The sequence below is a fragment of the Staurois parvus genome, unplaced genomic scaffold (assembly GCF_062004578.1).
Source record: "Staurois parvus isolate SC_StPar_1 unplaced genomic scaffold, SC_StPar_1.0 ptg000181l, whole genome shotgun sequence".
NCBI lineage: Eukaryota > Metazoa > Chordata > Amphibia > Anura > Ranidae > Staurois > Staurois parvus.
This window is the reverse complement of record NW_028317977.1, coordinates 3,286,504-3,314,429: the sequence shown is the minus strand read 5'-3', so window position 1 is coordinate 3,314,429 and position 27,926 is coordinate 3,286,504. Positions and strand designations below refer to the sequence as shown.

The window sequence follows — 27,926 nt, the reverse complement described above, 5'->3', positions numbered from 1 at the left end:
TGATCTGCTAGTGCTAGATCTTTAGCACCTCTGTTTTGTGGTGCTAGACTGCACCGCTAGCTGCTGGTCTTGAAACTCATATGGGTTTATTTAACAAAACTGGAGAGTGCAAAATCTGGTGCAGCTGTGTATGGTAGCCAATCAGCTTCTAACTTCAGCTTGTTCAATTAGGCTTTGACTATAAAACCTGGAAGCTGATAGGTTTCTATGCACAGCTGCACCAGATTTTGCACTCTCCAGTTTTAGTAAATCAACGCCTTTGAGTCTGCTGTTATGATAATGCAAGTTTCTGTGGAAATGGACATGTCATTCTTAGCTGGGAAATTTTGGTTAAAATGTTAAACCCTAAGATTTTGAGAGCAAATATAACAACGTACCTAGGCACCTACCTTGTTTGAGGAAACAGTGTTTCTTATAGCCCCAGATTGTCCGACTTTGGTTCTTCTGTTTGCAGATGTGCTTTGGTGTCTGCCAGTTTACCCAGATATTCTGTCACAAGGTCACAACTTGCTCCGTAGGCTTCAATACTTGCTGGCCTACTGACCTGGCTGTTGAAGTGTAGCTGCTGAGAGGCAAGTGACCATGCTATGCCTTCAGGCTCAATGCTCACACAAAAGGGGGGTATGTGGAAAAAGAATTGACAAGAAAAAAGCGGTGACATTATGGACAGAAAGCGATACCCAAAGATTTATCAAAAAAGTATCCTTTATTGCAAATTTAGCACATATTAGACATTTAGGTAAATACCACAGTTAGCCATCACCACAAGATGAAACATTTTTTTGATAAATCTTTGGGTATTGCTGTCTGTCCATATTGTAACCGCTTTTTTCTTGTGAATTCTTTTTTCACATACCCCCCTTTTTTTGCTGTCTGTTTTTGGTTACTTGGCAGATAAAATACGTCCAGCAATATAGATAAATATATATGGCTTCATGCTCCCTTGTTGATATTCTCAATGCTCACAAACCCTCTTCTTGCATGTCCTATATTGGCACCTGGAAAGCCTGTTTCAGGTGGTGTGAACCTTTGAACCTTTCCGTAGCAGCATCCTGCTGTTTTTCAGCAGCCATGGATTAGTTCTTGGTGCTCAGCACCTTTCAGGGGTTGGTTTTCAGCTTCCATTCCTTGGTGCACACATTCATTGAGGGAGACTCATTTTATTTCACTCCTTTGATACCACAAATTTAGTTTCATTATGCAGTAGACTCCCTTTAAGAACATCAGGGAGATCCTATTGTCAGCTATGTCTTTGATAATGATCTTTCTGGTGGCTATTACCTTAGCTAGTAAAGTCTCAAATGTTGAAATTTTATTCTGTAAACTCCTTCATAGAGGCAATGTAATTCTGGGTCTTCAGGCTTCTCCTTTTGCTTAAAGGGTATCTTCCTTTCATCTTTATGATGACATTGTGTATCCATTGTTAGCCTAATTCTGGGCCATTTCAAGGTTGCACTGAACTCTGTGGATGTGGTTGGGTAATGTCACTTATGTCTTCTGGAAGACATTCTTTTTTTGTTTCTAAGAATTGTCACTGCAAAGTTCTTGCGGTTTCTTCTACCATTATGTTAAACAAGATTTGACATACTACGCTACAGGTCTATACCATTAGACATAGGAAACCTCCTTTTCATGCTTCTGCTCAACCTACATGGGTGCATCCAGGGCCTTTTGCCATCAGGCTTTGGTATTCCAAGGTTGTAAGGCAGTAACTTGGTCCCCACAGTATTCTTTGTACAACATTGCCAGGAAAGGATGTGCCTAGCACTAAGTTTTTATTGAATTCTATATCTGGTTTATCATATTTGGGCACAGTTTATTTTTGAATTCCATGGGGTTTGCCCAATTCATATTTATGCAAATGCATATAGAAACACTGAAGTATTTTGTTAAATCAGCACCTTCAAATGCTTGGTTTAAAATATATTTTGTTTTGCTGAACTCAGGCAGTGTGCACTTTAAACTGATGATTAATTAAAATTAATCATCACTATTATAAACTGAATGCATAGCAAGAATTTTTGATGACATTGTGATTAACTAAAAGCAGAAATTTCTATTGGTGCCAGATTATATGCTGCATAAAAGCTCTAATACATTACATTCATTATTTGATACAGTAGCTGTATTTAATTTTTATGGGAAAATTTAATACATGTTTAAGTGTTCATTATATAATTTCTAAACCATTAAAAGTGTTCAAAATGTAAAATACTATTGTTGCCCATAGCAATCAGTGAAGTTACTTAGTTTTTGCACAAATATGATGTACAGTACAAAAGAGATCAATTACATCTACCCCAACACATACGTATAACTCACTTCTTTGTCTTCAATTAGATCTGCACTCCAGCACCCAGTCCCCACACTCCAAGTAAACGAATCAGGCCTCTCTATTGCACACAGCGTTTCATCCCTCTTTAAGCAGTACTCTATACCTCTCATTTACATGCATTGTCTCATGCCCTTACATGCAGTGCTTCATAAGTCGGTATTATTGTGTTTTACTACTGGTTATGATGTATAGGCTTTCAGTAATGATATTTGGAGAGCACAAAGTGCTTGGATCATACATCTTCACAGAGGGAGATAATGTTAGGTTATTTTAGTGGGTATAGTTACATAGTTCGTCTGGCTGAAAAAAGACAAAAGTCCATCCAGTTCAACCATTAAAAAAAGAAAGTTATACTCCTATACCCACAGTTGATCCAGAGAAAGGCAAGTCCTAGTAGTAGTGTTTCCTTGAAGTAGTGTGATGTATGGTCAAGAAAATCTTCCAATGCAAGTCCCTGAAAATGCCATGTGGCCTTTGGTTGCAAACTCTTACGTAGGCTAAAGATGTGTATTGTGTAGCAATGTTGTGGTGTTCTTGGTGTATCCTCCAATGAACATCATTCATGTTTTGTATTTTCCTTGTAGTGGACACATGAACAGAGACATTTGCAGACTGAAAGGATATGGGTTCTTTACAGCTCCTTCTGCTTTTTATGATGTATACCCATATTTAGTTACATAAGCTTCAATACTCTCTTATGGACCTAGGAAGCCCAGACATTAAAGTGGTATTTGTGACAGTCGCGGCGTCAGACTCCAGCCCTTCTCACCAAACTCGTGACCGAAGGACTAGCCAATCTAAAACCGCGCTGTCACGCGCGTAACAATGCCACGCCCAGCTGCACCCTGCACAAAGATTTTCCACAGTCTGTGTACCTGCAGCCTGGGATCCATTGTTACTGGGTCAGGTTAGTTACGCAATTAACCCTTCACACTGCCACCACCTCCTTTTTGTACAGAGAAAGAGGAAACTTGGCAATATCAGCAATAATCCTATGATGTTTGAATAATCGTTTGTATACACAATGTCACCGCAGACAGATGTATGCAGATGTTTAAAACACACAGTAGCGCTCTTCAGAGACAGGGGTTCTTAGTTTGCATTAAAGAGCTTTAGAAACAGTTCAACACTACTAAAAGGTCAAGAGGGTGCAATAAAAATATTTACAGAAAAAGATGTAGCCAATATATGTTTATATATATATGTTTATATATATATATATAAACAGAGAGCAATAACACAGCAAAGAGATAACAGAGAGAAGTTTAGAGAGATAGAGTACTTGCCAAAAGTCCTGGGTTAAGCAGATCAAGTTTTCTAAGCAAAAGGGCCTTATCTCCCAAAGTTGGTTCCGATGTTAAAAGGGAGGATTCTTCAACTTACAACGACCTACTCAACTTAAATTAACTCTCTGCTCCAAGCATCACAGCCTTTCTAGGAACCCAGCAGGGTGTCTCCTTGAAGCAGAGAACCAATCGCCTCATTTGGGGAGGGTGTTGCAGGCAGAGACCCAAGCTAGAACCAAAATCCCTCCCAGTTTATATCATGATCCATAACTTACCCTCGGTGTATGTAGCCTTGCCACTAGTAGATTAATATGCAGAAGCATCTGCTGAACGTCTAGATATTAAATATGACATATCTGCTTGGGACGGTTAAGGAGATATTATTTTCTGCTCTCCTGTAGATTTCAGCTAGGGGGTGTAATATATCAGCTGACTTGTATTAAAGTGACCGATTTGAATATATGCCTGGTTTCCTTGTAAGTCTTCCATATCTCCAGATATAAAATTATATGGAAAAGAGGATTTTTAAATGTGTCTGTTTTTCAGCTAGCTGGAATGTCTTTGAAGCTCAGTGAAGGACTGGTTTATGGTTTTATGATATCTCAGCTTGAGTAGCTAACAGACAACCGGGCACCAGCTCGTGTGGGATTTATAACCCTGAAGCTCTCCCACTGTGCCTGTGATCTCTGGCATCATACAGACCACATTCCTGAGGGAGGGGGGAAATTGGAGGGAAGCTGATTTGGGAGTAGAAATGATACAAGATGGAGGATCCTTAGCAAGATGGATGACCGCATCCATCTTTGTATGCACAATTGTACAGTATTAAACACAAAACCAAAAATGTAATTTATAACAGCTTAGATGTGGTGGTTGCATCAGTTCCCTTTTCTTCGCTTTCTCACCTTTCTTTTCACCTGGTGATTTGGCCAGTAATACTCCTTCTGTGCCTCCACTCTGGGAGCATTAGACATGTATGATTTGTTTCATTACAAATCGAGATTCAGACAGAATTTATGTTATTTGAGATTCGGACGGTATCCGAATTTCTAAATAACAATAGTAACAATTTTCAACAAATTCAAAATAAATTATAACAAAATGAATTATCCAAATTAAAATATGAATTTGCAAATTAATTTGAATTCAAAAAGAATAAAATAGAATAAAACAGACTAGAATAGAATAGAATAGAACAAAATAGAAAATAAAAGAATAGAATAGAAAAGAACAGAATAGAATAGAAGAGAAAATAAAGGGATAGAATAGAAAAGAACATAATAAAACAGACTGGAATAGAATAGAACAGAAAATAAAGAACAGAATAGAAAAAATAGAATAGAATGAATATATCTGTCTTCTGAAATTTGAATTTTAAAATTCAAATTTTGAATCGTTTTGAAAATAATGAATAAATGAAACGAATATACGAAACTAATTAAAAAAACAAATCATTCTAACATAACGAATATTGCAAAATGAAATGATTAGCTTAATGAACGAATTCAAAACTAAACTATTTTTTCCATTGTGCATATCTCTAGGGGGCACCTGTAGGCAGCAGCATTGTCAGTCTGGGGGAAGGGGGGAGATATAAATACACAAATAAACTAACAAATCGAGGCCAAACTCCAGCTAACACATAGTTACATAGTTGGTAAGGTTGAATAAAGATACCATTCCATCCAGTAAAACCCTTGTGGGTGTGTGTGTGTTCATGGAAAACTCTTATCCTTGTATACAGTGTTCTCTAAGAAGTCCATCTAAGAGTTTTTTGAAAGTATCAATAGTTCCCGCTGACACCAGCGATTGTGGAAGTGAGTTCCACATCCTGACCTGACAGTGAAATACCCCATACGCAGTTTAACCTCCTTAGCGGTGATCCCGAGTGTAGCTCGGGGTAAAATTTCTATACCAAGAGCGGTAACCCCGAGCTACACTCGGGCTTACCATGCGGCATTCTCTGGGGGTCCCTGCAGCACTTACCTTGTCCTTCGCTCCCGCGATCTGTCCCCTCCAGCGTCCCCGGCCATCTCCTCCGGCCGATGCCGGCATCCGGCTTCTGTGTTCCGGTCCCTGTGACGTCGGAACATATGGGCGCCGGAACCGGCGGGAAATTTGAATTTTTTAAAAAATGTCATTTTTGCTGTCATTGCTATTTCAATGCATTTCACATACATTTTGTCCCTAGTGCTTTGTCCTGCGCCCTGCCTGCATTTTGACTGTTCTTTCTGCCTGGAAACTTAGAAAAGTCCATGGCGTCCAAAAAGCGTCCCTTTACGTCAAAAGCGGTTTTAGAACAGCGATAGTAAATCAGAACCACTTGCAGAATTGAGTGATAATGATTTGTGGGGAAATTCGTCATCAGGCACTGAAAACAATTTTGCGACTTTGCTCAGCGATGTGCGAATTTGCCTCTGTATTTCAAATTTCAGTGTTTTTGGTTTGATTATATTATTGAATTAAATTTATTATTATTATTTTTTATGATTATTTATTAAATTATAATTTATGATTTCGTGTTTCAAATTTTATCATATCCGGGATGTTTACTAGACTCTTGTTCGGACAGATTTCAGTGAGTTATTCCTAAAAATTACAGCCTACAATAAAAAACTACATATTTCCATGCAAAAAAATGGTACCGCTTTCAGCACAAAAAAACGGAAAGAATCATACCGCCAGGGAGGTTAAGGTTAAATTGCTTTTCCTCCAGTTTGTATATCGCTATCATATCGCCTCTCAAGCGTCTCTTCTTCAGGGAGAATAGGTTTACTGTTTGTAGTCATTTCTCATAACTGAGGTCCTCCAGACCTCTTATTAACTCTGTTGCCCTTCTCTGGACTCTCTCCAGTTCCAGCACATCCTTCCTAAGGACTGGTACCCAGAACTGGATGGCATACTCCAGATGTGGCCAAACCCGAGCTTTTTAAAGTAGTAGGATTATAGGTTTATCTCTTGAGTAAATTCCCTTTTTAATGTTAATATTCTGCTGGATTTGCTTGCTGCAGCTTGGCATTGCATGCCATTATTGAGTCTGTCATCTACTAGGACCCCCAAATCTTTTTCTGTCCTGGACTCCCCCAGAGATTCTCCCACTAGCGAATTTGTAGCCCTCAAGTGCATTATTTTACATTTTTATTGAGGTCCTACTTAGTTTTGTATCATCTGCAAACACTGAGATTGAGCTAGTTATGCCAGTCTCTAAATCATTTATGAATAAATTAACCAATTGCCTACCGGGCACTTATACCCCTCTTCGTGCCCAGGCCAGTTTTCAGCTTTCAGCGCTGTCGCACTTTGAATGAGTATTGCACAATCATGCAACACTGTTCCCATATTAATTTTTTTATTGTTTTGTTCACACAAATAGAGCTTTCTTTTGGTGGTATTTAATCATTTTTATTTTTGCACTATAAACAAAAAAAGAGCAAAGAATTTGAAAAAAAAAGTTTTTCTTTGTTTCTATTATAATATTTTGCAAACAGGTAATTTTTCTCCTTCACTGGTGTGTGTTGATGAGGCTGCACTGATAGGCAGCACTGATGGGCACTGATAGGCAGCACTGATGAGGTGGCATGGATAGGCAGCACTGATGAGGTGGCACAGATAGGCAGCACTGATGAGGTGGCACGGATAGGCAGCATTGATGAGGCAGCACTGGTGGGTATTGATGAGGAGGCACTGATGAGGCAGCACTGGTGGGTATTGATGAGGGGGCACTGATGATGCTGCACTGATATGCAGCACTAACTGATGGCACTGACTGGTGGCATTGCTGGGCACTGATGAGCAGAATGCTGGGCAGCACTGATGGGTAGCACTGATGGGTGGCATTGCTGGGTACTGATGGGTGGCACTGATGGGCACTGGTGGGAAGCACTGTTGGGCACTGGTGGGTGGTACTGCTGTCCTGATGATAAGTGCCGATCTTCTCTGTGTCAGCTGCCAGTTATCAGCAGTACTTTCCTCATGCTGTGACAGCTTGAGGAAAGTGCTGCCGATAACCGGCAACTGTATTCACTCCTTGATCTGCTGTGTCATTGGACACAGCTGATCACGTGGTAAAAGGCCACTGTGATTGGCCTTTTACCTCATCACGTGATCAGCTGTGTCCGTAGGACACAGCGATCATGGAGATCGCCGGGTGCGCACCCTTGGGAGCATGTGTTCTGGGAGGACGTCATATGATGCCCTCCCAGAACTGGGTAACCATGCTGTAGTCATCATTCAGCTATAGCACGGTTACCAAGTCATTAAATAAAACTGGTCCCAGTACAGAGCCTTGGGGTACACCACTTACTATTGCCAACAATGACCCCTCTGCCTTATATTTGTTATACCATTTTTTTCTCTTTAATATTTATTTTAACGTTACAGTTTAGCCACCCAGGTTCACCCCTCACTCTTTTATATTTATTGCCCATTGGAATACACTGGATCATACCTTTATTTATATTCAACTCTTTATTTATTTCAATTTAACAGGAAGACAATGAACTAGGATATCCATAGATTCACAGTGATACTTACATATACATAGTAGGAATTAGATATGTAGGCTTATTACCTTAGAGTACAATATGAACTATAGGGGGGAGGTGGGGAGAGGTGAGGGAGAGGGGGGGGGGCGGAACAGGGAAATGTGGGGGTCATACCTTTATTTAATATGTTCCTAAAATTCTCCCATTTTTTCTCAGTGTTCAATGTTTCTAGGATTTGATCCCATTTAATATCTTGTAGTACTGTGCACAGTTTAGAAAAGTTGGCACTTCTAAAATTTAGTGTTCTTGCACTACCCATGTGCCTCCTTATCCTATGATTTACACAATGTAATTATCCTGTGATCACTGGTTCACAAGCTTTCCCCTATTTCCACATCTGCACCCAGATCCGTGTTATCTGTAATCAATAGATCTAGTAATGCATTCTAGTCAGGGCACCCACCAATTGGCATGATTTTTAAGCAGTTACAGCAAACAGTTTTTTTTTTTTCGTTTGGGATAAAGGCTAAACATGAATAAATAAAAGTTGATTGTTGTAAGCACCCCTGCTAGTGTTAAATGATTTGTCTCATTTCTATAACTAATACATTCTGCTGGAGAGCTTGTTCTTTCAAAAAATAACAAACTTACTGGCTGGATCACCAGATGAAAATAAAAGAAAGAACAATGAATGCAGCCATCACATGTAATGGTAAGCTGCAATATAATAAATGTTTGCTTTTGGGTTTAATACCACTTTAAGGAATGATTCAGTAGCCTTTCCAGCTTCACACATCTTTCAGAATGTGTGCTTTCAAAGTAAATAGAAACTTAATTTGTTCATCTGACATGCACAGATCTTGCTTTACTTCAGGACCATTTTGAAGATGAATGTATTGGCAACTATAAGCATTCTGGTAACAGTGGATGTGTTTAGAATGTATGTCATAATAGAGCCATTCAAGAGGTTGGTTTGGTCCAAAAATTATCAATATAATTAAAGAGAAACAAATGTAGCTGTACAGAATTACAAATCTTTTGGAAGGAAAACAGCTCTTATTTACAGCATGTATTTTAACTGTGTATTAGTTTCAATGGCTGCAGTTCACCTTCACCCCTGGCTCACGTATATGCGGCCATGCGGGCCGCGTTTCGCACAGGTGCGAGAGCCCATTCATTTGAATGGACTTACGTGCCCGTGACATGCAGGGAAGATGTCCCTGCACTTCTCTGGAAAATGAAGCCCGCACGGGAACCTCAGTTCCCTTTACGGTTGAGTTTTCCAGTGCGGGCGGCGTGCCATTAGAACTAATGGCACCTGCCTGGGGGTCCGCATTTCTCTGTGAAGGTGGTGCGGCTGCATGGATTTTCGTGCGGATCTGCAGCGGCACCACCGGCACAGATGTAAACTGGTTAAAGTTCATGTGTCATTTTAAAGTTCACCCCAAACCCTCTTTTACTTACATTTCTGACAATGCAATGGAGCAGCAGCATGAGCTGTAAACACACTTTGTCAATTTGCTCTCAGTGCCTCAGTTCCGTATAGTTGGACAGCAGACATTACAGCTAATAGTACAGTTGAAAAGCATGCTATATTTAACCAATTTTGTGAAATGCATGCCATGCAGCAAATGGCAACATTTTAACTATCAGAGGATCTGTAATTTTGTACAACAATTTTTGCAATCTAGACCCCTGCTACTATACAGCACAACCATGATCTGCACTGAAACTGATGCACAGGTTCATCAAGAATGCTGATCAAATCAAACCTAGAGCCTGCTGGATGGATGATGCAATGGCAGCACAGTGATGACATCACATTTCTTGTATTAGGGAATCAATTCTTCTTTTTGTTGATTATTACGTGTCAGGTAATTCTGTGTGTGCATTGACCAATGGAATAGAGAAAACATCAATAGGCTGCACTAGTATTATTTACAAATGGTGTGTATGTAATAACCTTCTTGTAGTTTAGTAGTACAGCTGAGTGTCAAATCATAAAGATACCATAATGAAATGGCTACAACACTCAGTGAGATAATAACAGCAATTAGGCAAGTTAGTATAAACAGCCCTGTGGAGGGTAAGTGTTAATTAAATTGATCTGGTACAGGATTCTCTGGAGAGTCTTCTAAGTAGTAATAAGGTAGTAATAATAGCTGTATATTGTAGTGAAATATGCAAGCTTCAATTAAGGAACAAAGCACAAGTGTGTTCGAGAGCTGCTATTTGCTTATTAGTGAGTGCCACAAAGTTCTGGTGAGGTCTGGGTTTTGGAAAGGAATTCCCCCCTTTTTTATGCTGGGTCCCCCTCAGAATCCACACTAGCACCTTATCTGGCTAGCCAGGAAAAGGAGGGGCAGCGACCATATAGTCATGACTATACTAGGTCTGTGACATCACCCAGGATGTCCAATGGTTTGTTTCGAATGTGAATATAGGCAGTTGGAGGCTGCTGTTTAATGACAGTAGTAATACTGCACTAAATGAATGACTTGAAGCTGCAGCACCAGTGGTTCAGTAGGGCAGGTGACCTGGCCAGATCTGGCCATTTAAATTGCCATTTCAGTGAAATGTGAACAGCTTGAGTTAGAGTTGAGCTCATGGTCAACCCGAACGTGAAGCTCATCCCCACTCTGTAGTCTAGGAGCTCATGGTTGTTAAGGGATAAGAACTATCTCTCAATGTGATATCGGATTCTCCTGGTGAAACCTCATCTCTTCAACAAAGACAGTGTTGCTGCCTTTTCTGCAGTGGAGAATGCAGAGGAGGAGGCCAGGTACTGGGGACTCGGTACTCAAGCTTGGGCCATTCAGAGGAACTCATTATGCTTGCTTTAGATAGTGAGTGCTGTTACATGTGTTGTAGATAAAGGGAAAATGGAGTCCCCATATCAACATTCGAATCATGAAAGGAATAAAAAAAAAATGGAGTCCCTTGATCTACATCCCCACTCTGTCACTCAGGATCCAGTTAGATAACCTCAATGGGCATTAACATTGCTATAATTAAATAGTTGGGCCATTGGGAAATGGGCATAGCACAACAGTCAACTTTGTAATGAAAATAGGCAGTCCAACTACAGGCTATCTGGTTTTGGTACTCAAGATATAGTTTTACAAGCTACAGAAATGCACAGATGCATGAAGTATGTATACTATGTACTAGAAAGTTAATTTGTTTGATTTTCTTTTCAGGTTCCTTTAACCGAAGAAGGCGAAATTCCATATTTGTCACTGTGACCCTTTTCATTGTTTCCACGTTAATTTTAACAGTGGGTCTGGCAGCAACCACTAGAACAGAAAATGTTACGGTAGGAGGCTACTATCCGGGTGTAATTGTAAGTTCCCAATCAAGATTATAAATATTTATATACTGTATAAATTCTGAGATAAAAGCTATTTCCTTTAGTGAAGGTGGTCTCTAAAGGGCCACTGATTATACCTTACTGGATGTTTAAATATAGTCTGTAATCTTTAAATGATATTTGTTTCTAACTATATTTATGATTTATATCTCTGCATGTAAACAAGTTTCTAGAATACATTTATCATTGGGTGCTAAAATAGAACTCTAGCAGGGAAGCTTAATTTTCTACTGTGCACATTCTGAAATTGAATCTTCTCCGACCTCCAGCATAAGCAAAACAGTTAAGACTCCGCTGGGAGTTGTTCTTCCTGGTTCTGAAGTGAGTTATCCATACAGTGGTTTTCTATGGAGTATTCATTAGGGTTTGTTAAAGCCAGCCCCATGTGACAAGTTCTGAACTGAATTTCTGGAGTCGCTGAGATTATGTATACTTAGATGAGTATTGTATGTTAAGTCTCATTCCAGCTTTCTACATCTTCATATAGTAAGTGTTCTAAATGACCTGGCCAAATAGCTGTTTAGAGGAATGTGCCTAGGTTGAATCATGTAACTGGAGAGAGCTCTTATAAGCATATTTTGTGGACACAAACTAAGGGAAAAGAATGGACCTCGAATTTGGGAAAGACCACTTGAGGTGTGCACATTGGGTACTTTGAATGAGACGTTGTAGTAAAATGTAAGGTCCAGATTTCCCTAGTAAAATATTCTGCATATAGGCATTTTTAAACTGTACCTGTAAGGAAAAAAGGTTAGTTACCTTACCTCCATTTACTGCAATAGCATCTTTTCTTGAGATTTGGACTGCTTTGCATTCCTGAAGATCTCACCGGAAAGAATGTTTTCATATGATTTTATAAACATAATACAAGTTTCTGCTTTTCTTCCTTCAGCTTGGATTTGGATCCATACTTGGAATCATTGGATCCAATTTAATAGAGAATAAAAGACAGATGGTAAGTGAAAAAGGAAAAAAAATTACAATCCTGTAGGGAAACAAGAAATGCAGTGAATATTGTTGGAAAGTGTAAGCAAAGAACCATTAATAACCTAACTACATAACTCTTCAATTAGCATGTGTCTTTATTTCTGTCTGCAGAAAACTAGATAGTGTGTAATACTGATGTTGCTATGTAATTTAGAGCAATGTTTTTTAAGCAATTTTCCAAGAACTATTAGCAGCACATGGCAGATAGTTCTTTTCATAGAATCAAAATAATTATTGTGTATCTTTAATATATTTGAGTTTCTGACTGGTTTTATTAAAGCAATAAAGATACAGTTTGCGTAATCTGTCTACATCTGGCTGGTCTTTCATATGACCTCCACATTATTACTGTGTCTTACACTGCTCCGATCCTCCCAACTACTCCTGCACTTCCGCTTCCAGCTCCCTCATCCAGCTATGTGGGTTGTAGGAGGGACTGGACTGGTCACCAATGGGCTGGGTAGTGATAGCCTTATAAACTATAACATAAGTTATAACTGATTGTGTAACCAAAGTGTAGGCTGGAGTTGGACATCAATTTGTTAGTGTTTCTAAATCTGCTAGTACAGCTAACACTCCCTTTTGGGGTTTGATACAGCTTTAAAGAGAAATGCAGAGTAAAGAGAAGTGGGAGAGTGAAGAACCAGTAAAGCTGGGTAAACCAGGAATATATGGAGGTAAAATGTGTTGTGGAAAATGTGTGATGCTGAATGTTTCAATCTTAGTGAAAAACATGTAATAATGTTGTGACGGGAGTGACTTTTGGGGGTGGGGGGACCCCTGTCTCAGATTCTCCTGTTCCTCTTATGTCTAAGGCACCCTGTGCCTGTTAGGGGTACAGGGTGAAATGTTCTAATATTGGTGTGTGGATTGTTCATTGTTCTCTGCCATGCGGCTGCATTCCATTGTTCTAGCAAACTATTATGGGATGTAATGTTTGTGTATTGGTGTGGGGGTTGTTCATTGTTCACTGCCATGGTGGTCCCATTGTTCCATTATGTGTTTGTGTATTGACTTGGTGGGGGGTGTTTCCAGCAGCCCTCCTGATGGCACTGTCTGTTGGGATGTGTCTCTAAATTTGCTTTGCCCTGCCCTGTGTCCTTATGCAGGGAGGTGGGTTGTTCTCTTGAATGTTTATATCTTGTGTCTGTGTAAAAATAAAGGAGTCCACTTCCTGTTTTAAGACGAGTCTGGTGCTGTCTATTTCCTGTGTGGTCAGCGGTGGTGTCCGTGGTTGGTGTTCGGACAGGGAAGCGGGAGTCTAACGGAAATATCCTAGTGCAGTCGGGTCCGGTTCCATTACAAATGTGTTATAGAGCTGTGTTGAGGCTGGTATTACAGAAGGACAGTGAGGTTTTAACAGCCTATGGATGGTGCAGAAAATCTGTCTTGTAGGTGGATCTAGCAGAATCAGTTTTCCTCTATATTCACATATAATCTTTCCAAGCCTGACAATAAACATTCAGGACATAATGACACTAACTATGCCCTATGTTTTTTAGAGCCTGCCTTTATTGACTACAGGTGGTCATTGTACCAGGGAGCAATAGGAGACAGTTCATGTTTTTAGAGGAGAAAAAGAAAGTTGAAAGTGCGAAATTAAGGAAATGTATCTTGTCAAAAAATGGGACAGAGGAGGAGAAGCAAAATAGGGAGCAAATAACAGCATTTGAACATTTGTGCTGATTAATTGAAAGAAGACACACACAAGCTTTTTATTGTTCAACCCAACAGGCTTAATGATAAACAAAAATGAGTGGTCGCTGTACTAAGCAAACTTAGTCCCCCACCAGAACACACAGATCAGCACTCACAGCCATTGGCTGGCAGCGCTGTTTCGATGCTGGTTTTCCAGAATGCCAATTCCATAGAAGCCTTTTTTTGTCGTAAAAATCTTGCCTAAAAACATTTTTTGTTTTTAGGTTGAATTCCCCTTTAGTTATAGAGTTTAACTAATTACCTATAATAGCTAGATCTGAAGCTTTTAGTTAAAAAAATACTGCAGTGCTCAATTTACAGAAAACTTTACATATTCTTTTTTTTTTTTTAAACTTACTGCTACATCATAATGTGACTAAACAGTATTTCCTGCAGCAGAACTATTTTGGACAAATATTCATCTGATGTGGAAAAGAGTCCAGTATTCCTTTAAAACAATACTGGCAAACACCAATAACTGAAACACAGCTTATGAAATATTAAACCACATTCTATTTTTGTTTAATGTGATCTGAAGTGGCCACTGTCTTGATCAGAGGAAACTGTAGATAAAGCACATAACGTTGTTTGTCAGCCTAGCTGACACTATGCATAAGATACACATACTTCACAAATTGTACACAATATTATTATATTATTATTATACAGGATTTATATAGCACCAACAGTTTGCTCAGCGCTTTACAATAGAACGGGAGACAATACAGCAACAATACAGTTCAATACAAGAGGGAAAGGAGGGCCCTGCTCCTTGGAGCTTACAATCTAGGAGGGAGGGGCTAGTGGTACAAAAGCTAGTAACTGTGGGGGATGGACTGGTACGAAGAGTAGAAGATTCCATTATTAGCTGAGGGCAGGATAGGCTTCCCTGAAGAGAGAGGTTTTCAGAGATTGCCTAAAAGTGAGCAGAGTAGGTGATAGTCTGATAAATTGGGGTAGAGAGTTCCAGAGGATGGGGGAAGCTCTGGAAAAGTCCTGGAGATGAGCATGGGAGGAGACAAGGGAGCTAGAGAGCAGGAGGTCTTGCGAGGAGAGGAGAGTATGGTTTGGGTGATATTTAGAGACAAGATTGCTGATGTAATTTGGGGCAGTTATAAATGGCTTTATACGTTATTGTTAATGTTTTGAAATTTTATCTTTTGGGCAATGGGAAGCCAGTGGAGGGATTGTCAGAGAGGGGTGGCAGATACAGAAAGGTTAGTAAGGTGGATGAGTCTGGCAGCAGCATTCATGATAGACAATATAAACACAAACCAAAGGCGCAATACTTAACACTTTCATGACCAAGGGTAAAATAAACATTAATGTTCAGACCTAATTTGGCAACTTTGACATTTGTTAGTTAAACTGTTCATATGATCACAACTATATTTAGTGGCAATCAGCGCAGTCACCCTTACATAAATAATGTGCAAATAAATCAAAGGTTGCTGCTTCAATACCGTTAGGTGATTCCACTCCATCCCTCACATATACCTTACACTCATTATGATGTAGCACAACACTAAAAAATCAACACAATTGAGATACACAATGTAAATACCAATAATCACTCAATAGAATATATTTTGGAGTGATTATTTGTATTTTGTGTATCACAATTGTGTTGGTTTATAGAGTTGCGCTGCATCATATTGAGTTTAAGGTATATGGTCGCAACTATTTTATGTATCCTGGTGGGTATATACCTTGTTTTTTTCAGGAGAATTTGGGCTTTCATTATTTATTAAATAGTAATGGATATCTCCTGATTTTTTTTATTATCAAAGGAAAATTGTTCAAAATAGTTAAAAAAAAATCATTTTTTAAATGTAACCGTGTATTTCCTGCTATTACTATAACTTACCCCCAAAGAACAACCCAAAATAAATTTCCCTTCTCCTGACAATTGCAGCAATACCACATACACTACAGTATATTGCCAAGAGTATTGGGACACCCCTCCAAATCATTGGATTCAGGTGTTGCAATCACCTCCATGGCCACAAGTGTATAAAATCAAGCACCTAGGCATGCAGACTGCTTCTACAAACATTTGTGAAAGAATGGGTCGCTCTCAGGAGCTCATCGAATTCAAGCGTGGTACTGTGATAGGTTGCCATCTGTGCAATTAATCCATTCATGAAAGTTCCTTGCCATGGTCAACTGTTAATGGTATTATAACAAAGTGGAAGTAACTGGGAACAACAGCAACTCAGCCACAAAGTGGTAAGCCACGTAAAAAGACAGAGTAAGGTCAGTGCATGCTGAAACACACAGTTTGCAGAAGTCGCCACTGGCTGCAAAAGAACTCCAAACTTCATGCAGCCATCAGATTAGCACAACAACAATGCGTAGAGAGCTTTATGGAATGGGTTTCCATGGCCAAACAGCTGCATCCAAGCCTTACATCACCAACTGCAATGCAAAGCATCAGATGCAGTGGTGTAAAGTATGCTGCCACTGGACTGTAGAGCAGTGGAGACGTGTTCTCTGGAATGATGAGTCATTCTTCTCTATCTGGCAACCTGATGGACGTGTCTGGGTTTGGCGGTTGCCAGAAGAACGATACTTGCCTGACTGCATTGTGCCAAGTGTAAAGTTTGGTGGATGGGGGATTATGGTGTGGGGTTGCTTTTCAGGGGTTGGGCTTGGCTCCTTATTTCCAGTGAAGGGAACCCTTAAGGTGTCAGCATACTAAGACACTTTGGACAATTTCATTCTCCCAACTTTGTGGGAACAGTTTGGGGATGGCCCCTTCCTGTTCCAACATGACTGCACACCAGTGCACAAAGCAAGGTCCATAATGACATGGATGAGTGAGTTTGGGGTGGAGGAACTTGACTGGCCCGCACAGAGTCCTGACCTCAACCCGCTAGAACACCTTTGGGATGAATTAGAGTGGAGACTGCGAGCCAGACCTTCTCGTCTGACATTATTGTCTGACCTCACAGATGCGCTTCTGGAAGAATGGTCAAACATTCCCATAGACACACTCCTAAACCTTGTGGACAGCCTTCCCAGAAGAGTTGAAGCTGTTATAGCTGTAAAGGGTGGGCCAACTCAATATTGAACCCTACAGACTAAGACTGGGATGCTATTAAAATTCATGTGCGTGAAAAGGCTTATGGCAATATAGTGTATGTGTATGTTATTTGTACCCGTAGTAAGGCCCAGAAACAATAGTACATATTGTGCATTTCTATTCTACCTAAAACACACTGACACTGATACTAATTTAAATAATGCCTCTAAAAAAAAAAACCCCTACCTAAAATATGCTGGCCCTGACCTTTGACCACAACCATTGACACTAACCTTGACTTTTGACCCTTACCTTGACCCTAATACTAATACTGACAATGACCTAGATGAAAGCTATTTTGTTCTTGTTTTTTTTTTTATTTATTTGGTTTGTTTACATATTTCTCTCCCACCAGGAGAGAAAGGAACAATGTATCTTTTTCTCTATTCAGAAGAGAAGGAAAACACATGGGCAGCCTGCATAGTGACTGATCACTGCGATTGCCAATCAGATGCTAACACAGCGATCAGGTGACCAAGAACCGGGAGCCCCTGGTCCTAATCATTAGTATGAGACCTGAGGCTCCCAGTGAGAATCTCTGTGCTAGGAGAACAAACACAGGAACACATATATGTGGCGCCCAGCTTTAAAGCCCACCTCCTGGACGCCTCATATATGTGTTACTGAGTCATTATGGGGTTAAAATGGCACCTAAAAATTTAAAAAAATCACAGCCTGTAAAAGAAGACTTTTAATATTTACCTATTTCACTGTGCACATCATCAGTCTGCATTTCTTCTCTTTCTTCAGCTACTGCTTGAAGCACCCAGCTCATGTATGTTGGATTCCTGATCACTGGTTGCACAAATGGTTTCATCCTTCAGATATTACATATAGGACAAGAATAATAAGATAGTGACCAGCAGGTGACACCACATCGCACTGTGGGGTCGTGGAATTTGACATACCTAGATGCAGAAGATTGTCCAGCAGGGTGGTGTAGATGGTAGACAACATGTACTGTACATATAAAATTTTTTTTATTGTATTACATTTATTTTAGCTGGTGAGAAGATCACTTTAAACTCAAAATGAAGTTAATTTTTTTTTTAGATAGAGTTGGGAAAGAGAACATTTATTGTTTTTTTGTTGTCTGTTTGAAGTTTCTTTTCATTACTTGTGAAATCTACAGGACAGGAAGAAACTGGAAAGACACTAGTGGGGAAAATGTGAAAAGTGGTTCTAATGCTTCTTCACTCAGTCAAATACTAAAAAAATTTTTGGCTGAAGTCCTAGTAAAGTAATCACTGCTCAAGTAGATCTAATGTCCCTGATGCCAAGAATGGCCTGCCAAAATTACAAATCTTTTGGCAGGTAATACAGTAAACACATGTATTTCTAGTGTGCAATTAACTGTTTACCTAGAGTATCACTTAAATATTGAGTTCATATAAATTATCAAGTATTGTATATGGTTTTAGAGCACCACAATTGAATGTTTTTATCCAGATTTTTTAAAATATTTATTTAGTAATCAAAATTATAAATTATTTCTGATCATATTATGCTGCATCATATATATATTAGATTTCTATATACTGGCTTAGTTATTATAAAATATTTTATCACGGTCACTCGATAGTTTGTTTTTGGGGTTGTATTTGACATGTGCAAAGAGAAATCACACAAATACTTATAAAAGTATAACATTTATTAAAGATACAGATGACAATAATATTAGAAAATATAACAATAATACTTAACTAAAGATGCCACAGAGTCCCGTCCCCTTTTACAGCATGGCACACAGGCGATCACAGACGCATTCATGACTGCAATCTCTGGCAGACACTGAATGTTGCAAGTTATAACTGTAGTGTACATACTTGTGTGTAAGGAAAATTATCCTACCATATTTTTGTAATAAAGAATCTCTAAACCCAGAAATACAATGCCCTTGTTATTTTCTATAAGTTGAACTAGAGGCATAACACAATGTTAGCTTCCTTCTATAAAGTCCATCTCTCTGTATAATTGGAGAAAAAGAGAGGAAGACATATTTAAAGTGGTTGTAAACACTTACTGTACATATACCCAATGAAGTGACTGACCTCAAGTGATACAAAGAGATTAAACAAATCCTCCTACATAAGTTGTACCTATCTATCTGCAGTCTTCTCTACATCTGTTCAAAGTGCTGAATTTATAAAGGTTGTCCACGCTTCCAGAAAACAGCGGGGGAAAAGAGAGCTGAAATTACACACTGCAGAGCTCAGTAAGGGGAGCTCAGGGAATTGATTGGATAGAAGAGACACACACCCTCCACACAGCTCACAGAAACAGAATTGACGGTGTCAATCTGCTGGAGCTCCCTCCCCTGTCACCTTTTTTTCTTGGTGTCAGGGAAACTTGTCAGAAGTGAGTGAATTACACTTAGTGCTCTTAATTGAGACAAGTACACACTATAGAGGGATTTTCTTTGTTCATATTTCATGTCTGAGGTTTACAACCACTTTAGCCCTGGTTCACATATGTGTGTTCCTGCAGTCTGCAGGAGACCCCAATCATTTGAATGGACACGCAGGGAAATCCCTGCACCTCTTCTGAAAACGCAGCCAACACGAGAACCTCAGTTCGGTCGGTGGTTGCGATTTCCAATGTGGGTGGCGTGCCATTAGAATTAATGGCACCTGCCCGCGGGTCCGCATTCCTCTATGTGGGTGGTGCGGCAGCACGGATTTACGCAGCAGCACCACCTGCACATATGTGAACCCAGCCTTAAAGTCTATCCTAGGGGCGGACTGACAGCTCATGAGGCCCCCGGGCAATAGGGGATCATGGGGCCCCTGTGTCCTTGCCCAAACTCAAAAAAGCCTATGAAAAAGGTACCAGGGGCATCTCATGGGGCCCCCTACTGACCCCGGGCCCTCGGGCAGTGCCTGAGTTTCCAAATGGTCAGTCCGCCCCTGGTCTATCCTCATCTAGGTACAGTGGAGGAGTGAGCATTGTCACCCTAGCAAGTGTGTTGCTCACAGGATTACCAGGTGAAATAAAGGCAAAAAAATGCCTGAAAAATTAAAAAAACAATGTAGGCAGCTTATCTAAGGACTGGCAAGCTGCAATATTATTTTTTTTGTTTTTGGGTTAGATGTGCTTTAAATCTGTGATTGACATATTTGTGTTTCTGCAGTTGATTATCTATGTGCATGTTTCTATGATTCAACCATGATCTTTATATTTATTTCTAATATAAATAACTATATCTCAGTAATAATGTAATTTTTTATAAATTACATCTATTTACAGCTTGTTGCATCTATAGTTTTTATCAGTTTTGGAGTGATTGCGGCTTTTTGCTGTGCCATTGTGGATGGTGTTTTTGCTGCCAGACATCTAGTAAGTATTCTAAACCAGTACTTTTAGAGGGAATTAGAGGGCATAATACAGAAGCAAGATAAATATGGAAGCTGAATTTCTCTGACAGCTAGGCAAATATGCAACCCAGACAGTGAACCTTCCCTGGAAGTGTTTTGCACTCAGATCAGTCAGGAGAATGCTTCCCGTGGAGCTATTGTATTCTGCTGGCGGGGAGCCTTCCAGGCCAGCAGAACACAATGATTACTGCTCATGGATATAGCCGTAAAAAATATGACAGGCTGGTTGTACCCAAGTTGATCGATGGATCAACTTGGGTACAACCAACCTGCTCACAGATGGGTTGAATCTTATCCAGTGTCTGCTAAACTGGCTGAGATTTGAACCCATCTATGGCCGGCTTTATACTTCCTAGTGAAATGTACCTTAAAGGGGAACCCTATCTGTTAATATGTAATGCAATTGTACCAAAGAAAAAAAAAATGAAAACCTTCTGACCTTTATGTACCTTGTATGGATGATGGTGTTTTTGATGTAGAATCTGTAAGAAATTGTTCCTTTTTGCATCTTTATTACAGATTTCTAACCTGAATCTTTCTGGTCAAAGGGCAATAAAATAGCCATAGTTATGAAAGGTTAAAAAAAACTGCAGACACTAATGAGGTGTGAAATGTGCCATCAGTGTGCTAAGGCCTGCATTTCTTTTCTTCCACAATGTCTCACACATGGAAAAACATTGTGCATTAGACATGCACAATGTTTTTTCCATGTGTGAGAAGAGAAATGCTAGGAGTTAAAAAAGCTAATTAGGCTAGTAAACCTGTCTTTAAACAAACACATCTGATCTCATTAGAATATACAAGTTTCTTGGAATTCATGTCAACCATCTTGGTGCAATCATTTAAAGAATAAGGCCGGCTATACATCGGTCGATTTCTGAATGACTTTTCGTTTGAAAATCGGACCTAAGAATAATCGACTGATTTTCGCTCTGTTAGTGGGGCAATGGCACCAGTTGATATTCGTGGTTCCTTCGCATTTCGTTTATCAGGCATGTTGGAAAATTCATGAAAATTGACCGATTTTTGAAATCATTGGTGGTACTATCGGATTACAGAACGAACAACATTTTTTGGAATTCGACCCATGTATGGCCTGCTTAAGTTTATATTTTGAAAAAAATATTTTTTTTTTGCATGTAAAAAAATGAGCATTTACTATTTTTTTCTAAGGAGCCTGCAGTGCATTGCATCCACAATCAGCAGATCATAAGTGCAATAATAACAAAATCTAAAACTTTCCACTAAACCAAATGATATTCACATACATCACATGTGCCATTTGTTATACTACCCATGGCGCGTGCTATGTGATATCACAGCTTAAAGTAGAAATTATGCCTAACACTAACTAACCTAAAAAGTCATCTTCCCCCTCCTCTACCTATGTTGACTAACCTGTGTGTACTTACCTATTTTCAGTCTGGTGTCACCCCATATAGGTTGCATGCTGATGATCCTCGCAGGATGGTTCGGATCTGCGGATTGAGCATAATGGATCGGAGTCCGATCCATTATGCTCCCCAATCCACAGATCTGATCCATCCTGTGGGGATCGTTGGAGGGGGTGTCACCAAGTTTTACTGCACCGGGTGACACCAACCTTAGGGATGCCCCTGTTCATAGCTCCTCTGAAAAATGGGCAGGCGGACGGGATGAGAACATCCATGTGAAAGAGCAACAGCAAGTAAGTGTCAGTCTTCAACAGCAACCCAGGCAGAAATAAAAACATTTAAGATTCTGATAAATTCCAGCCAAAACATTTTTACAGCTTTAGCTGGACAGATAGCAGTTTTAAGTTTAATACATGCTGTGATTTGCTGATTCCTGTGGTTTGATAACTTACCTATAGCTTAAAATTATGTAATATTTAGTGACACAATAATGGTAAAATAAACAAAAACCTGAGATATGTTATGAAATACTCAGAATAAAAATGAAAATTTTCATTTGAATTCTTTTTTCTAAAAGGATCTTAGACCAATTTATGCAGGGAAATGTCGATACTTTACCTCTTCAGATGAAGATCGATCCACCGATACTACTGAGGTAAGTTAGATGACATGATCTATACTTCTGCTGACTGAAACCTGTGGAATGTTGAATCATCACGGTTTAGTTTTTGATTTCCTCTTTCTCCCTCAGGTGATGTGCCAGATGCCAACTCGAGGATCTTGTTCTTTGAAAGTAAAAAGCAACACCTGTTATTGCTGCGAGCTATATAATTGTGGGAGGTAAACGCTTATGCCATGTGTATTTCTGCTTTTGTGTGTATGTATGCTGTTATATTAAAAGGATAAGTTCACCTTTTGGACAAAAATGTATTATTTTGTCCTGAGTAGCCTGAAAAGTATTGCACCAGTGATCTGTAGATCAGGTCTCCTGCAGACCTGTCAGAATATCTGCTTGCCGTAGGGGATGTATGAGCAAGCAGATATACTAACAGGAAGCTTCAGTTAACTAGTTCATTGAAAACTACAAGCCCACAGCTGCCAAGGCTGTCAGGACTTGCAGTTCATTTATTCACGGACGTCTGTGAATAAATGACGTGGACGTGTGGGCGGACCCCGCGCTGTTTTCAAATCTGACAGCTATTACGGGGAGACTTCTCCCCATACTATCTGTCAGAGGGAGGGGGGTGGTGGACGTGGCGGAGGGAACCCTAAAAATGGGTGGACATGTAACATGTTCCCAAAGGTGAACTTATTCTTTAAAATAGAACTGAGGTCAAAAACTAAAAATCAGTCTGTGATAGGACCTGGTAGATTGTAAAATATGTGTGTCTTTGTTTGTCATGTAAATGCAGGATATAGAGAAAATTACTTGCTCCCCCTCCAGCTTGTCAGCTTCCTTTATTGGTGAAACAACATAAACTCCTCACTTTCCAAATGGAGAAGGGAAGCGATATAATACACAGGGTGCCAACATCCCTAAAGAATACGGGGGGGGGTTCTCTTTTGGACGAGACTTTAACAACACAATTCTCTTATATAATAACTTTACACAGTTCAATAAAGATTTTTTTATGAAAAAAAACTTTCCAAATGGTTCCATTTTCCCCTTTTACGTTATGCTGTTATTCAAGGGATTACAGTGCAGTGACGTCATTGGAGGGGGGCTTTGCTTCTTTTCCTTAGAAAGCCCTGATGTGTCAGTCATCCGTGAAGACAAGCCAAGGCTTCGCCCACTCCCCACATTCGGTCTGCCTATGGTGCGCCTGTGTCCTGCCTATGCCACTGCCAACTGCCCATAAATCATGGGAACTGTACTTCCCTGTGGGAGATGCAGATGCTAGCATAGTGGAAGGCAATGATGTGCCAGTTCTGCAAAATGCCTCCCACCATCACTATCAGGATCCAGCAGTGGAGGCACAGATTGGGGGGGTTAGAGTAAGAAAATGTAGGTGTATGTTGAGGTAATTATGATTTTATTTATGATATTTAGTAAAATGCGGCACTTTCATGAGCTTTATTCTGAGTACAATATATAGGCTGCCTTTAGTTGCACTTTATTATTAGTCATTAAGAGTTCAGGGAAATTCTGGACATTTTTATAAGGAAATCTGTTGTCAAAAAAGCACAGGTAGCTGAACACTGCCATGGGGGACATTGAAGGCTCCATGCACACTAGTGTTTGTTAAGCTCCTAGAAGCTGTTATTAGTATTTTTTCTGCTCCTAGAAGCTGTTATTAGTATTTTTTCTGCTCCTAGAAGCTAAATAGTGTTATCCTATGTGTCCATGCCCACTACTTTAGACTTAGTGTTGTTTGAACTTCAGCATCTAGGAACAGGAGTTTTTTGGAGCGGTTTTCCGGCAGAAAAAAAAATTCTAACGCTCCTAAACCACTACTAAAACACTACTAAAACGCTCCTAACAGCTTTTTTCTAGCTTTTTTTTTCCCTACATGTACTGTAAAACTCTAATAAAATGGTGATGCTCCTAATCGCTTCTAAATGCTACTAAAACGCTACTACAAAATTGCTACCAGTGTTTTTTTATCCAGCATCTTTTTTTACCGCGTTTTTGAGCTTAAAGAAAATGCTTGTGTGCATGGAGCCTGAGAAAACAAAAATAAATGTAAATACTATACAGCAGGGAGAATGTTCTTTTGAGGCAGAGAAAAAAACAGATCACAACAGATCTAAAAAGGTGTAGCTCAGTTCTATTATTAAAAAAAAAACGAAAAACAAACAAACAAAGCTAAAGCCCTCAATTGTACAGATTAGCCAGTGACATAAAGTTTTAACAGTACAGTTTTTTTGTGCCTGTTGCCTTCATACTACTACACTGTACTGCCTTAAATGTTTACTAAACCTAGGCTGAATGTTTTAATACACCACACAGGATTTACCCTGCAGAAAACATTAGAAAGTTCACAGCTGATTTTGAGCTGCAGAAATATTGTGTTACCTTTGCAGAGCCTGGGTAACAAAATAGACCACAATCCGTAAGACACAAAACAGGATTTACCCTGTAGCAATCATTAGTCCTCATGCATGCTGGACGTTTTGATAATGCTGGTAACGTTAGCTGTCTAAAATCATGTTAAAAACTTGAGTTTTTCAGCTTTTTTTAGCATTTTTGCATTAGCGATTAGCGGAGTTTTCCCGTGTTTTTCTACGTTTGCGTTTTTTAGCGTTTTTTTTTACCAAAAAAAAATATTTTATTGTGCTCAAAAAAATGTCCACATATGCCAGTTTGCTTTGTTTTACAGCATTGTACCGTGTTTTGCCGCGTTAGAGAGTTTTTACGGCTAAAAACTCCTCTAGAAACCCACTAGTCCCCGCCAAAAAACGTTCATTACAGTCTATGTGTGCATGGACACATAGGATAACATACTGGGGGGGGGGGGGGTTACTGGCTGTAAAAAATAACATCAAAAGCCAAAAACAGCAGCTGTAAAAATGTCCAGTGTGCATGAGGACTTAGAAACTTTGTAACTGAGCTTGAGTAGTGAAAACATTGTGGGGCACCTATCCAGGGCTGGATGTCCAGAACAGACTTCAAATTTCGAGGTGCAATGTAGCATTTAACCTGCAACAAACATTAGAAATTTTGCAGTTGAGAATGAGCTGCTGAAATATTGTGTGGCATTTTTACAGTGCCAGAGCACCTGAATAGGCTACAAGCTTTGAGGCAAAAAGTATAAGTTCACCTTTGATTACATGTTACATGTTCCACCCATTTTTAGGGTGGAACATGTAACATGTTCCCAATGCTGCAGCTGCTGCCTGATCCCCCCTCCTCCCTCCCTGTAACAGAAATACGGAGAGAAGTTCCTGCCCACATTGCACAGTGTTTTGTGAATTAATGAAGTACAAGTCCCTCCAGCCTTGACGGCCGTCGGCTTGTAGTTCTCAATGAACTACCACGGTGCATGGTAGTTTATTGATTCATTCTGTCAGTATATCTGCTTGCCCACACATTCCGTAAGGTCAAGCAGATATACTGACGGGTCTGCAGAAGACTTGCATGACACCAGTGATCTGCTTATCGCTTGTGCAATGCTTTATAGGCTCCTGCGACCAAAAATAATATTAGAGTGCCTATAAATGTAGCGCTCCCTAATACCACAATAGTAAATAAATATATAATTCCATCTGTGATAACATACATCATAAATTCAAAATTAAATATAACAAATGAAGTGACAGTGATTAAAAATCAAACACTAAAATTGTGATTATTAGCAGAGTATTCTTAATAATAGTCCCATCAATCAATAAACAGTCCATTAATAGTGATAAAGTGATTCATAAATCATCAATTAGTGACTTTCCGTGAATCCTCCAACCAGTAAAAATGTGCGCTCACGTCCTGCTATGCCTATAAAATAGGCTATATATGCTTGTGGTTCACAAAACCTGGAACCTGCCAGAATAGTTGCAGTATAGAATGGATGTGAGGTCCTTTCCTATGGATGACAAGGCTAACCCCTTGTTTGCTGGATATCCCTGCAGGGATTAATCCCTCCTTCAGCTGTTAGAGATCACTTGCTTTACTCCTCCCGCTGACAAAAGGCCACATCCATATTTTCAAAAGCGTCCTCTATTAAGACGTGCTGTGCTCTGCGCTCAGAGTGCCCCCACTCTGGATGTATGAGCACAGGGGGCACTGCAGAAAGCAGCATTGTCAGTCTGGGGTGAGGGTAGTATTAAATGTTCTAGCAGAATTAAATACATTAACAATTTGAAGCCAAACACGATTTCACATTTTATAATCAGTTACAGCTGTTTTTGTACTTTTGGGATAAAGGTTTTACATGAATAAATAAAGCCCCTAACAAACAGAACGAAGCTGGTGGGTTTTTATGTGGAATAGCTTAACTTATAGCTTTTATGTGGAATAGCCTAACTAGTTCAGCTTTTTGGACCTACTACATACAGTACATCCAAGGAGTGCAGTAGCAGCCATCAGCCTGTGCCTGTTTTGTACAGCCGGCTCCTGGCTTAAAAATGAAAGTGATTCAGTGGCTGTACGTAATGTACAAGAGCAGGTATAAAAACAATAATCCTCCAAAATAAACTAAATAAAAAAATAATAATTTGTGTAAAATGTAATAATAATAATAATAATAATGCAAAAGTAGGGTCCTTAAAAAACTCCCCTTCTTCACATTGCAGGAGTAGAGGAGTTTGTGGCCATCGCTGACATTCACTATATGTCCTCATGCACACTGGGAATTTAACCCCAGTGCATGAGACTCCGGCATTTAGCTGTTTCTGGAGGGAACTTCCAGCCCCGCTGGCAGCCTTAAAAACTCTATGAGAGTCTGACAGCTTCTGCACCTAGATGGGGCTGTGCAGTGCACTTAGTGGTATGAACCTTCAGGGCAGTATGTGCCTAGGAAGGCATTCCGGGTAAGTACTGCTGAATACCACCCAAGCCTGTCCAGCCGCAGCAGAAGAAAAATAATAGTTAAAGTGTTACTAAACCCAGGAGTCTGCATTCACTCTATCTGGTCTCCCACAGTACACAGAACATGGAAATGCAATTATTTTAGTAAATATAAACTGCTAAATACCATTTCCCATCAGCAGTTAGAGCAGTCTTGTGACTTCTGTCAGTGTTCAGCAGAGCACTGGTTAAAGCTTGTAGCAGGAGTTTTCATTCTGCTCTAGGATGATGCAGAACCCCTGACCTTTATCTGGACAGTGCTGATTGACCTTGTGCTGATCACATGCACCCTCCCAAGAAAAAAAAAACCTCTCTAGGAATACAAACCAAACTGAGCATGTGCAGTGTGTCTCCACACGATATGTCTTATCAAGAGATAAGAGTGGGATACTGGAAGAAGGGGAGGATCA

The 27,926-nt window shown here is 39.7% G+C and overlaps 1 protein-coding gene across 1 annotated transcript in view; it reads left to right on the top strand.

Annotated features, from left to right (window-relative positions):
- TMEM255A (transmembrane protein 255A) overlaps nt 1–27,926 on the top strand; it is an 80,733-nt gene that overhangs the window by 39,155 nt on the left and 13,652 nt on the right. Inside the window, exons 2-6 of the mRNA XM_089677214.1 lie at nt 11,306–11,448; nt 12,368–12,430; nt 20,492–20,581; nt 22,591–22,668; nt 22,765–22,853. Coding sequence (XP_089533340.1) covers nt 11,306–11,448; nt 12,368–12,430; nt 20,492–20,581; nt 22,591–22,668; nt 22,765–22,853 — 463 coding nt within the window. The remainder of the gene's footprint in view (nt 1–11,305; nt 11,449–12,367; nt 12,431–20,491; nt 20,582–22,590; nt 22,669–22,764; nt 22,854–27,926) is intronic.